Below are 12521 nucleotides of genomic sequence, written 5' to 3'. Positions count from 1 at the left end.
GTGGCTGGCAAGAAAGGGTATAAAAGAAGAAAATCTAATGACATGGCCTCCTTGTTCACCTGATCTGAACCCCACTGAGAACCTGTGGTCCATCATCAAATGTGAGATTTACAAGGAGGGAAAACAGTACACCTCTCTGAACAGTGTCTGGGAGGCTGTGGTTGCTTCTGCACGCAATGTTGATGGTGAACAGATCAAAACACTGACATAATCCATGGATGGCAGGCTTTTGAGTGTCCTTGCAAAGAAAGGTGGCTATATTGGTCACTGATTTGTTTTTGTTTTGTTTTTGAATGTCAGAAATGTATATTTGTGAATGTTGAGATGTTATATTGGTTTCACTGGTAAAAATAAATAATTGAAATGGGTATATATTTGTTTTTTGTTAAGTTGCCTAATAATTATGCACAGTAATAGTCACCTGCACACACAGATATCCCCCTAAAATAGCTAAAACTAAAAACAAACTAAAAACTACTTCCAAAAATATTCAGCTTTGATATTAATGAGTTTTTTGGATTCATTGAGAACATGGTTGTTGTTCAATAATAAAATTAATCCTCAAAAATACAACTTGCCTAATAATTCTGCACTCCCTGTATGTGTTAGAAGATTTACACGTTTTTGAAGGAGCAATCGAAGATGGTGAAGGAGGCACCACATCGTAGATTGTATAGCACTGATTTCCATTGATGTAGGCCAGCTTATCACTATATGAATTATATGTGAAGGAGGAAGATAGTGGCACCTTGGGATATGTTCAAAATGCTGGAGAATATGTAAAAAGAGAAGTGCCAAATACAATGTAGGGACTTTGATATACATGGATGAGGAAAATAAAGAAATGCACTTACAGTATACAGAGCTAGAATTAACTCTGCTTTATGTGCCATGCGGTACAAACCTTGCCAGGGGATATTCATTGTGGTCTTGTAATTGCACTAGCAAGTGCATCAAACATTATGAGAAATAAGCACACGACGAATCCCAGTCTAGTGTAGTATATTAAAGCATACCGATAAAGTTAAATATATAAGTGTACTTGCACTGAATAGCCGAGAAATGGAAAAAAGATGGACACATTCAAAATTAAAGCTAACTCTGAAGCTAAATTAACTGAACAGTTTTAAACAATATTCCAAAATGTGCATTATTTCCATCTAATCTAGCTTTAGTAAGTTTAGCTGTGCAAGTTGTCCAACAAAACCTGGACCTGGTGATGTTGTCCAGAACCTGAACAGCTTATCAATCTCATTGAAATAAGTCCTGATACACCTGATAGACCTGATATGGTAACGGTGTACACATTCTCCTGTTCTGCAATAGCGCATTCCAACTGCAAAATACAAGAACACAATTTCTTAATTTAAAATTCCCTCTTACTAACTATGTGTGGTTTTATGTCAATTTGGGCCTATTTATATAACTATTTTCCTATTTTTCTACAGCTTTTTGCAATCTTTGCATTTGCAACATGCGGTGGTTACTCTGGAGGACTGAGAGTCAGCGTAGACTGTGCCAACAAGACGCTAAGTGACCTCAGCATTGATATTGATATTGCTTATCCTTTCAGGTACATTTTTTTTTACTTGTAAACACTTATCTTGAAAATATAGTTGAATGTTATCTTTTAAAAAGAGGTGCAATTTTACCTAAAGTCAAGCGGGAAAGTGTTGTGAGGCATTATCAATAACTGTGATCTTTTGAGTGCATGTTGCTTTATTTTCTAAGGATGATCCGTGCTTCCTTCAAAATAACTTCAGACTCAACTTTACTCAAAAGAATTGTTATTAAAGGACCACTATAGGCACCCAGACCACTTCAGCTTAATGAAGTGGTCTGGGTGCCAGGTCCATCTAGGATTAACCCTGTCTGCTGTAAACATAGCAGTTTTAGAGAAACTGCTATGTTTACAAATGGCTTAATCCAGCCTCTAGTGGCTGTCTCATTGAGGCGCTTCCGCACGTCTCACTGTGATTTTCAGAATTTTTGAGAATGTTTTCCTATGGACTGGCTGAATGCGCGCGCGGCTCTTGCCTCGCATGCGCATTCAGCCGATGACGACCGAATCTATAGCATTAACTTAAAAAAAGTACAAAACAAACAAAAACAAAACAAAAACACATCAATATAACTGCTTTAAGCAAGGACATAGTGGCAATATACAACAACAGAGGCACTGTATAACATTAAACACAGAAAGTTTCCACACAGGATACAACATTCAGTGAAAACCATCAGGCACGTACACACGGTGTATCCTACACCGCCAACCACTATCAAAAAACTCACATCAAAGATTTCCATGGAATAGCTGTCACATTGATAAACATAATCAATCCAAAAAATAAATATATATATATATATATATATATATATATATATATATATATAAATAAATAAATAAATGAAAATTATATTAAAAAAATATATATAAAAAAATGAAATAAAATTATAATAAAAATGTTTCAACCTTAACCCCTTCAGGACGGGTGACGGATGAGGTCCGTCATCCAGGGGATACCCTTAACGACGGGTGACGGACCTCGTCCGTCACGCGGTAAAATTAACCCTAGATCGCCGCAATCGCGGCGATCGTGGGGTTAATGGTGCTCCTGGTCTGCCTCTGTATTAGAGGCAAACCGGGAGCACCAAATCTGGCTGCCCCAGCACATGTGCTCGCTCTGACAGCATGTCTGAGCGGGCACATGTGCTCTGTATACTTACCTTCCGCCTCCCTGAACTTCCGGGTTCACTGTGAAGTGCAGGGAGACGGATCAGTGCTGAGCCTGCCCCTAGTGTAAAAAAATAAAGTAAATTTAAAATCCCACCCCCCTTTACCCATTTTAATAAACAATTAACCCCTTCCCTGCCAATTGATCAATGACTACAGTGATCAATTGGCAGGGATTACATATTAATATGATCTGATTTTTTTTTTTAACCCCCGAGGGTTAATTCTTTTTTTTTTGTAACCCTCAGGGGTTAAATTTATTTTATTAATTAATTTAAATATTTTAAAATTATAAATTTAGCTAGCTGGGGAGGGTGGAAGTTAGTGGGGAATTGGGGGATTTAGTGTTAGGCTAACTATGGGTTAACATTAAAAAAAGTTTTAATATAAGCTTTAAAAAGTTAAAAATTAAGTTAAAAAAAAGTTTTAATAGCGTTTAAGTAAAAAATTAAAAAAAATAAACCCTTTACCCAGTCCAAATAAAAATTAACCACTTCCCTGCCAGTCGATCACTGCCTACTGTGATCAAAATACAGATCACAGTATTATACTGTGATCTAATTTTTTTTAACCCCTGACGATTAACTTTTATTTATTTTTTAACCCTCAGGGGTTAAATTTATTTAATTAACTAATTTAAATATTGTATAATTAAATATATTGCTAGCTCGGGTGGCTGGGAGTTATGGGAAAATGGGGAATTTACTGTTAGTGCTGCTTACTGCTAGTTAGGGGTTAACGGTAAAAAAAAAAGCTTAGAAAAATGTTAAATCTGTAAAAAAAAGTTTTATGAAAGTTTAAGAAACTTTAAAAAAATTAATAAGCATAACAAAAGTTTAAAAAAAAAGTTTTAAAAAGTTAAAAAATACATTTAATAACGCTCATTACCACTACACCTGGTACAAGCTAGCGGAAAAATGATCCCACGCTAAGGTTCAAAATATGCCTTTTGAAATGTCCTGGGATGTCTTCTTTAAGAAATGGTATGGCTTTATGGGGTATTTGGATTATATAGCCTGGTAAAATACTCTAAAATGGGACATGGGCACAGCGTAAAAATTTAAAGTTTGAAAAAAAATGGAATGGCTGTGTCCCAAATGTGCCCCTCTGATGTCCACATATACCTGGCAAAGGTACATACGGGGGTATTTTTGTACTCAGCTGACATAACTGAGCAACATATGAAGTATTATACAGTCGTAGCACACATAAGGTTTGCAAAATATACTGTGCAAACTCACTTTGTGTGTCAAAAAGGCAGAAAAAACGCTTATTACCACTACACCTGGTACAAGCTAGCGGAAAAATTATCCCACGCTAAGGTTCAAAATATGCCTTTTGAAATACCCTGGGATGTCTTCTTTAAGAAATGGTATGCCTTTGTGGGGTAGTTTGAATTATATAGCATGGTAAAATACTCTAAAATGGGACATGGGCACAGCGTAAAAATTTTAAGTTTGAAAAAAACTGGAATGACTATGTCCCAAATGTGCCCCTCTGATGTCCACATACACCTGGCAAAGGTACATACGGGGGTATTTTTGTACTCAGCTGACATAACTGAGCAACATATGAAGTATTATACAGTCGTAGCACACATAAGGTTTGCAAAATATACTGTGCAAACTCACTTTGTGTGTCAAAAAGGCAGAAAAAACGCTTATTACCACTACACCTGGTACAAGCTAGCGGAAAAATTATCCCACACTAAGGTTCAAAATATGCCTTTTGAAATACCCTGGGGTGTCTACTTTAAGAAATGGTAGGCCTTTGTGGGGTAGTTTGAATTTAAAACCTGCGAAGATGCTTGGAAATTGCACATAGGCCCAGTGTCAAAATCCAAAGTTCTGTAAAAACTGATATGGCTTGGTCTCCAATATGGCACTGTAGCTCCACATAATAGTGCCAAAGACATTCATTGGGGATGTCTTTTTACTCAGAAGACTTAGCTGAGCATAATTTGGAGGTTTTGAACTTAGTGGCACATATGAAATATACAAAATGCCCAGCAAAAATGCAATCCGTATGTAAAAAATGCACAAAATTATTTTTTACCACATACTTTGGCATGTAATGGTAAAAAAATGGGGGCATGTTAAGGCACAATATGCACCTTATGAGATACCCTGGAGTGTCTACTTTTACAAATGGTAGGCCTTTGTGGGGTTTTTTTGAACACTCAAACTGTTATAATACCCCAAATGGAAGTATAGGCTCATTAAATCCGTCTCTCAAAATTCTACTGTGAATACTGAAAAGGACAGGTCTCCTGTATGGCACTGTAGCTTCACAAAATAGTGCCATAGACATACAATGGGGGTGTCCTTTTACTCAGAAGACTTAACTGAGCATAATTTGGGGGGTTTGAACTTAGTGGCACATATGAAATATACAAAATGCACAGCAAAAATGCAATCCGTATGTAAAAAATGCACAAAATTATTTTTTACCACATACTTTGGCATGTAATGGTAAAAAAATGGGGGCATATTAAGGCTCCATATGCACCTTATGAGATACCCTGGAGTGTCTACTTTTACAAATGGTAGGCCTTTGTGGGGTTTTTTTGAACAGTCAAACTGTTATAATACCCCAAATGGAAGCATAGGCTCATTAAATCCGTCTCTCAAAATTCTACTGTGAATACTGAAAAGGACAGGTCTCCTATATGGCACTGTAGCTTCACAAAATAGTGCCAAAGACATACAATGGGGGTACCGTTGTACTCAGCAGAAGTAACTGAACACATAATAAAACTTTGTACAGGAATAGCATACACCAACTTTACAAAATACACATGAGAAGTTCTTTGTTATAAGTTTGTGTGCGAAAACCCCCAAAAAACACAATTTTACTCCAATATTTAGCAGAGGTTGGCGGTAAAATGGCTACGTAGAAAGTGTCAAAACAACCTTAGGTAAATAGCCTGTGGTGTCTATATAAATATAAACTTTTGTGTGGCAATTTTGTTTTCTTTTATGGCTATTAAGCTTACAAGACAAACATACCAAATTCTAAAATCGCTCCACATTAAAAGTTTATTTTACTCCTTGTGCTTTGTGACCTGTAACTACCAAAAAAAAATTAAAATCCCAGACACATTATATATTCTGTAAATCAGAACAACTAAATTAATTTATTTTTAATTACTTTCCGTAACCTGCACTAATGGTGCACACATTATTATTGCAAAAACTGTTAAAAAAATCAAGATTTTTCATTTTTTTTGCATTTTTCTGTATTTTTTAATAATAAATAAGCATTTATGTAAATATATGTTACATCAAATTAAAGCCCTTTCTGTCCTTTAAAAAACGGTATATAATATGCGTCGGTGCAATAAATTAGTAAAATGCAAATTGCAGTTGAACGCAAACAGCAAAAAATGCAAAAAATGCTTGTGTCATTAAGTGAAAGACAAGCTTCTGAAGGTCTGTCCTTAAGGGGTTAATCACCAGCGTCTATGCTGGATATTACAAGCATGGTCGCGTCATACCCAATGGGTTATCCTATAGAATTTTCTGTAATACAAGTCTAGTTGCATGTGTCTCACACTAGATACCAGGTACAAGGTTCCCAAACCCTGTAAAAGATTAAAAAACTGGGGGACCTCATAAAACCTTCCAAAAATATGATAGGAAGAGGGCATATGAGGAAGAAAGACAATAATAATTAGGGGTAGGGATCTTGGACAATTTGGGAAAAAGGACAGTAACCAAGGTATAGGAAACAGTGAATTAGAGGAATACATGTCGCAAACTCCATTCCTCCAGGTGTTATTTTCCATGTGAAAGAAAGGGAATCCATGACTTGGGACGGGAATGTCACACATTCATGCATTCACACACATAATAACTCTTCATCCACATACAGGAATGCATTCATACACATTGCACTTTACACATATTGCACTCTACATATGCACATTTGAATTCACTAGCCTTTCAAATTAATGCTCGCCAGCATTTAGACACACATTAGCACTCTACAAAAATGCATACCTACACAAATAATACCTTTTTCATGCTTTGGAAAGAATAAAACACTGAAAATCATTTGTGAATCCAAAAGCTTGTTATCACATAATTTTAACGGTGAGTGACATTCAAACACTTCACCTGTGAATAAAGTGATTCACAGATTGCTGAACTTCTGAAAAATGAGCCTCCACTTGGAGAAGTTAGTGGAAAAAAATATCAAAGTACTTGACAAACTAAATATTACCGATAATTTGGTGATAACACATTTTTCCTACATCCCTGATCCTCCTGTTACTCACAGCCACTATAATTCTCTTTTTCACTTAATAAAGTCGTTAATATATGCTTTCACTAACTTCCCCAGAAGGATGCTTCTTTTTTTTTTTTTTTTTAAAGGGGGTTGTGGGGGGTGATCAATTCACATTTTTCAATAATGCCTCCATAACCATTGCTACTAGACACAAACGTTCAAGACCTGTTTTGAACTTTTTAAAAAAAAATTATGATAAATAAAACAAATTATAAGAAAATATGTAATGATTAAGTCTTTTTTTTTTCTTTTTAATTAAATCTCCAAGGGTAAGATCTGCTGGCAAACAATTAATCAGCTATTCTAATTTATGCACTTTCTCTGCTTGCAAAGATAAAGCACTGAACCAGTACAAATCTAACACAATATCTCAGATCATGTTTATTTTGCCAAATAAGACAAATATAATAGCTGTTTGTACACTTGGCGCAGTGATTGTGAGATTTTTTTATATATTTCGTTATATTTTATTTTAAATGCTAAGTCCCCATCAAAGAGGATATCAAGGCAGTGTTCAATGTTGTTGTTATATTCTATTACATGTTCCAGTCATTGGGAGCGTGTAATAGAATATAACATGGCTGATACACACAGGCTGATCCATGGGATAAAATGGGTTTCACCATAAGTGGCTTCTTCAGAATGGGATAAAATGGGTTTTTATCCCATTCTGAAGATGCCACTTATGGTGAAACGCGTTTATGGTTATTAATTCTGTATTTTATTGTGTATTTTAGATCAATAAAAGTTTTTTGGCTACTTTATTGTACCAATCCTCTTTTTATTGCACTCTCTATGCACTTTAAACTTTTTTTTACCTATTCCTGGTATTTTAACCTTTCCTGGTTACTTTTACTTCCACTGGCAATTTTAAAGTTCCAGTACTCCAAGAAATCCTAGGTGGGGATCATACCACCAGCGCCTATCCATAGAGCAGTACCTCTGCTCTATCTTTGTGAGTATTATTTTATTTCCTCTACTACTCTCTTAACCTATCACAATTGAGAGCACTATTGCTGCTTTTTATTTTTCTAAATTGGAGCCTTGGATCACCAGACGGTGCTGACGGACGTATCGCCACTACAAATCCTATAAGCGGGGATTATACCGCTGTATGCTATCCACACCAGAGCTGGCCATAGCTCCCTCAAATGTGAGTTTTTTACCTCTTCTTATCTGCACACTGAACCACATCAAAATTGAGAGCACTATTGTCGCTTTCTGTCTTTCTTTTCCGAGTTCTTGACTACCAGACGGTGTTGACGGAGACCCCCTCCATACATATCCTATAAGCGGGGATTACACCGCTGTACGCAATCCACACCAGAGCTGGCCATAGCTCTCTTGAATGTGAGTTCTCTACATTTTGTTACCTATCACACCCTGAACTTTCATACTATACCATTAATCGCCTCTACCTCTCTTGTATTTACATATACGGAACGGTCTACACTAGACACATCCACAGAGGAACTCTATCAAGTATCCTAGACCATCTATTGGCACCCTATCAATACTTTACAGGACTATCTACCCTTATTTGGTGCAGTCCTTCCATATCTTTTTGTAACTATCCACCGAAGGACCTGAGGGGTTTTCCTTCATTTGGGTTGCTGCCTACCTTGACTAATTTTGTGATTACTAGCGCTGAATTCTTTTTGTGTTTATGTAGTGGATATGGTGCTTGGAGTGTAGGGGATATGGGACTTGGAGTGTTCTTTTAAAACAGTTTTGTTTATCTCTTCCAACGCATTTTCTACACTTTGTGCTATATATAACAATCATAAGAAAAGTAATTCTTTTGAGGCAAAAAAAGCATCCATTGTCTTGTTTGGCAGGTCTAAAATATGCTGGCTTATACGGATCACGATGATCTCACTTAATATTGCTGCTTTTTATTCATCATGCTCAACAAAGCAATATATCTCAAAAGTAAGACAAAAACAAATAAGCAGTTTTGCAAAACAGTACCACCTCATCAAAGGAGAGCTGGAAATAGCTGTGAAAACGGTACAGAATGTAAAATGGATTTTCTTCATTTGTAAATGAGTTCAAGCCACACATTCTTTATCACAGTGTCTGCATATTTATCAAAGTCTATTGCATATTGAAACAGGAAAAAGTGCAAAACTTGTGTAAAAATAGCACCGGGTTTATAAATCATACGCAAGTCAAAACTTCTATTCAGATCCACGTGATTAATAGGACAGGTTATTTGTTCAGTTCTGTAGGTCAGAGACATGCGTAAATGTCTTATTACTATATTATATGATCTTTGTTTTTTATACCTCACCATATTTAATGTGAGACTTAGAGATTCATCTTAATTTGGGCCATTCAAGTGAATTTCCAAACCCTGAGCTGAAATGTACCTGAATCACGAATTTTAATGCAGAGTCCAAGCGTTTTGATTTTTTAATCTGAATTTCGCCCATGGCACCCAAAAAATAGATGATTAATGGGAAAAAAAGATAATTGATGGCTAGGGGGCATTAACTAAATGTATATTAACAGATTAAGTAAGAAGTGACCAATCCAGGAAAAAAATGAAAAGCAGTAAAAAATCTATATTTATGTATTTCCATTTATCCATCTATTGGTTACATTTTATCACTTGATTTGTGAATAAAACCAACATTTAGTGAATGTCCGCTAGCCATCAAACTTCTTTTTTTCCATCAATCATCTCTATAGTCTCGGTAAATCTTACATTTGTGCCTCCAGTCACCATTTTGGTTAATACGTTTGCAATTATCTGGTAGATATTAGAAAAGTTACGCAAATATGACTCAAATCTTCTTGCTACTTGTCTAGATCTTTTTAGACCTATAATCTTTATTTATGGCATATGAAAATCTTTGATAACACCTAGAGCCTTGTTTATACCAAATATATCAAGCAACGGAATAAATTAGGAGTTTAGCATCTAATGTGTGGTAATGTAGTTCCACTGCTGTAATATAAAACCAAAATGGCTGTTCTAACATATTCAACAACAAAACCTCAGAATTGGTACACCAGAAGAAGAGAGTGAGAGACGGTAGGGGTCATGTTCACCAAACCGCAGCAGTAGTACCATGAGCCACATGGTTATCTGTGGCAATCCTTAAAGAGCTTTAATAGTGGCAAATGTTGTCTTAATCTAAACACAAGCTACATTTGCTCTGTTTTATTCGATTTCCCACCAGGAAACCACACACTGAAGAGTTTTCCAAGTTTGAATAAGGGCGTGTCACTTCCAATTTTGTAGTTTGTGTTTGTTTGTCTATACACATTTACACTGTTTTAAGTATTATAATATGGATTCTCTCCACTTCCATACTCTAGTATGATTTAATTATCTCACTATTATGTATATTGAATTCCCCCCCCCCCCTCCTCACTTGATCCATAGATTAAGAACATTTTTAAAGTGGAGACTGGCTAGCCAACATTGGTCAGTCACCATATAGTTAACCCTTGCATATCTGGGGGGTTTCAAAAATTTGCCTGCTGGCTGCTAGTGTGAAAATAGTACTTGAAATTATTATTCACTTGCAAAAACGAAGAGAACGGTAATTTGTGAGTGGGCATCCTTCCAGATGCGTTTGGGTCTGTTTTTGGTTAAAATGTGTGCTTTGGAAATCTTCAGAATCCTAAACTTTCTATAATGTACAGATGGAAAAGCTAACTAATTTTAATCTGGACACTGAATGTATCTGGATGATTATTCTGACTTTGTTACTGTCTCTGGAGAGATAGAGACTGGTACTCATGAAGAAATTTGGTCAGATAGTTTTACTCAAACATTTCCTTTATTGACAGGATGAATTAATAGATCCCAGGGTACTGAGCTTTGTAAGCTAAGTAAAAAGAATATGCTGTTCCAGAGCTGACAGAAATGTCTCTCACACACATATACTTTAACTCTAAAATGGAGACAGGAAACCCAAATTGGAGACATGGGTGGGCCACTGCACCTATAAAAAAAACAAAAAACACTAAACTGTAGGGAAGCACAGCAGAGTGAGGAAGATACCATTAATATAAACAATTAAACAAGGCTGTGATTGCCAGAGATTCCTTCGGCCTGATCAAATTCTGTCCGTATTTGGCTTCAGTAAATATGATAATTGCCGTTGCGGTTAGACTGTATTTTGTCCATTCAGAGAAAATCCAGTGTTTAGTGAATAACCCTGTGTGTTTTTGTCTGGCAGTATGTACGTCTATGCATGATCATTTTATAATCATTTATGCCTGCATGATTCAAATTTCTATAGCGCTCTTTCGCTGGACATCAAGCCGTGTAGGGTTTTCGAAATAGCTGAGTTGAAAAAAATATTTCTAATCCAGCTTTAGGAATTTTATTTTTCCAAAGTCACTACAACTCACTTTTTTTGTGCATTGTGATGACACCGCATTGGCTGCTGCACTTGGAAAATAATTTAATGACCTACAACAGTTCACATAGATAAGTTCCTGAAGACGTTTAGCAGCCGTTTTGACTGTGTAGAGTCAGCAACTAAAAAAAAGTAATCTCTTCAGTTCCCAGATGGCCATTTTTGGCTGTTTTCTGCTTGTGGATAAAAAAGAAAAATACCACCCAAATATTTTTCTTGAACATGCCTGATACAACTGGATCCAAATTGCTTGGCAGATAATTTCTGAAGCTATTCTAAGTCTACCGGACTCCACGTACAGTTGCACAAAGAAGCATGAAATATTGTGCATGTGCAATGATTTATTCTTTTTTGCTGTATTAGGATTCAAAGCGATGTGTACTGGTGACAATTTTATGTTGATTTTGTTTTAATAACTGTACAACCAGTGATGTCTTAAGCATTTTTACTGCCCTAGATCAAGTCAGATATACATACATTTACACACTATCTTATACTCTAACACACATACTCACACTCACTCACTCACAATTCACAATCTATCATACACACTCACAGAAACTCATTCTCTCGCACACTCTCACATGCCACACACGAGGAAACTGTCAAAAAAGCTGAACCAGGTGGATGCATGTCTCTTTTCAGCTCTGTAACTATATACTTGGACGAAAAAAGGCAGAAAGAAAGTGAGGATCTGAATATTAAAACAGTATCCTGAATGGATGGGGGATCAATGTAGTGATATTGAAAGTAACACTACATGACCCCCCATCCATTCACGATACTGTTTTAATATTCAGCGAGGCTCCGTCTCCACTCAGTGGAGATGCTCTTACCTCAATTTATTTCTTCCTTTTTTGTAAAGTAAAGGGGTTAAGCCCCGAGACACTCCTGGAGTGTCTCACTGGTGTCTCAATTCTAGGACCGGGGACACTTTACACAGTGATATGCTCTTTTAGGCAGGTATCCTGGTGTGCCCCCTGTCACAGAATTTTTTGTTTGAGTTATATCCTTGGACAGCACAGCAAGATCTTGCATCACTGGTGATGCCCACACAGGATTCCACCCACATGTCACGCCTTTCTGAATTGAGAGGTTGGGTGGTATGCTTTCACTCT

At 36.4% G+C, this 12521-nt stretch overlaps 1 protein-coding gene across 2 annotated transcripts in view; it reads left to right on the top strand.

Annotated features, from left to right (window-relative positions):
• The window catches only part of SYNPR (synaptoporin), a 266791-nt gene that overhangs the window by 184972 nt on the left and 69298 nt on the right, over positions 1-12521 (top strand). For both annotated transcript variants that reach the window (XM_063427550.1, XM_063427551.1), the window contains one exon: positions 1449-1573. In XM_063427550.1, coding sequence (XP_063283620.1) covers positions 1449-1573 — 125 coding nt within the window. The remainder of the gene's footprint in view (positions 1-1448; positions 1574-12521) is intronic.

The sequence above is a fragment of the Pelobates fuscus genome, chromosome 7 (genome assembly GCF_036172605.1).
Source record: "Pelobates fuscus isolate aPelFus1 chromosome 7, aPelFus1.pri, whole genome shotgun sequence".
Lineage (NCBI taxonomy): Eukaryota > Metazoa > Chordata > Amphibia > Anura > Pelobatidae > Pelobates > Pelobates fuscus.
Note: the sequence above shows the minus strand (reverse complement) of the source record. Positions and strands in the feature narration are given on the sequence as shown.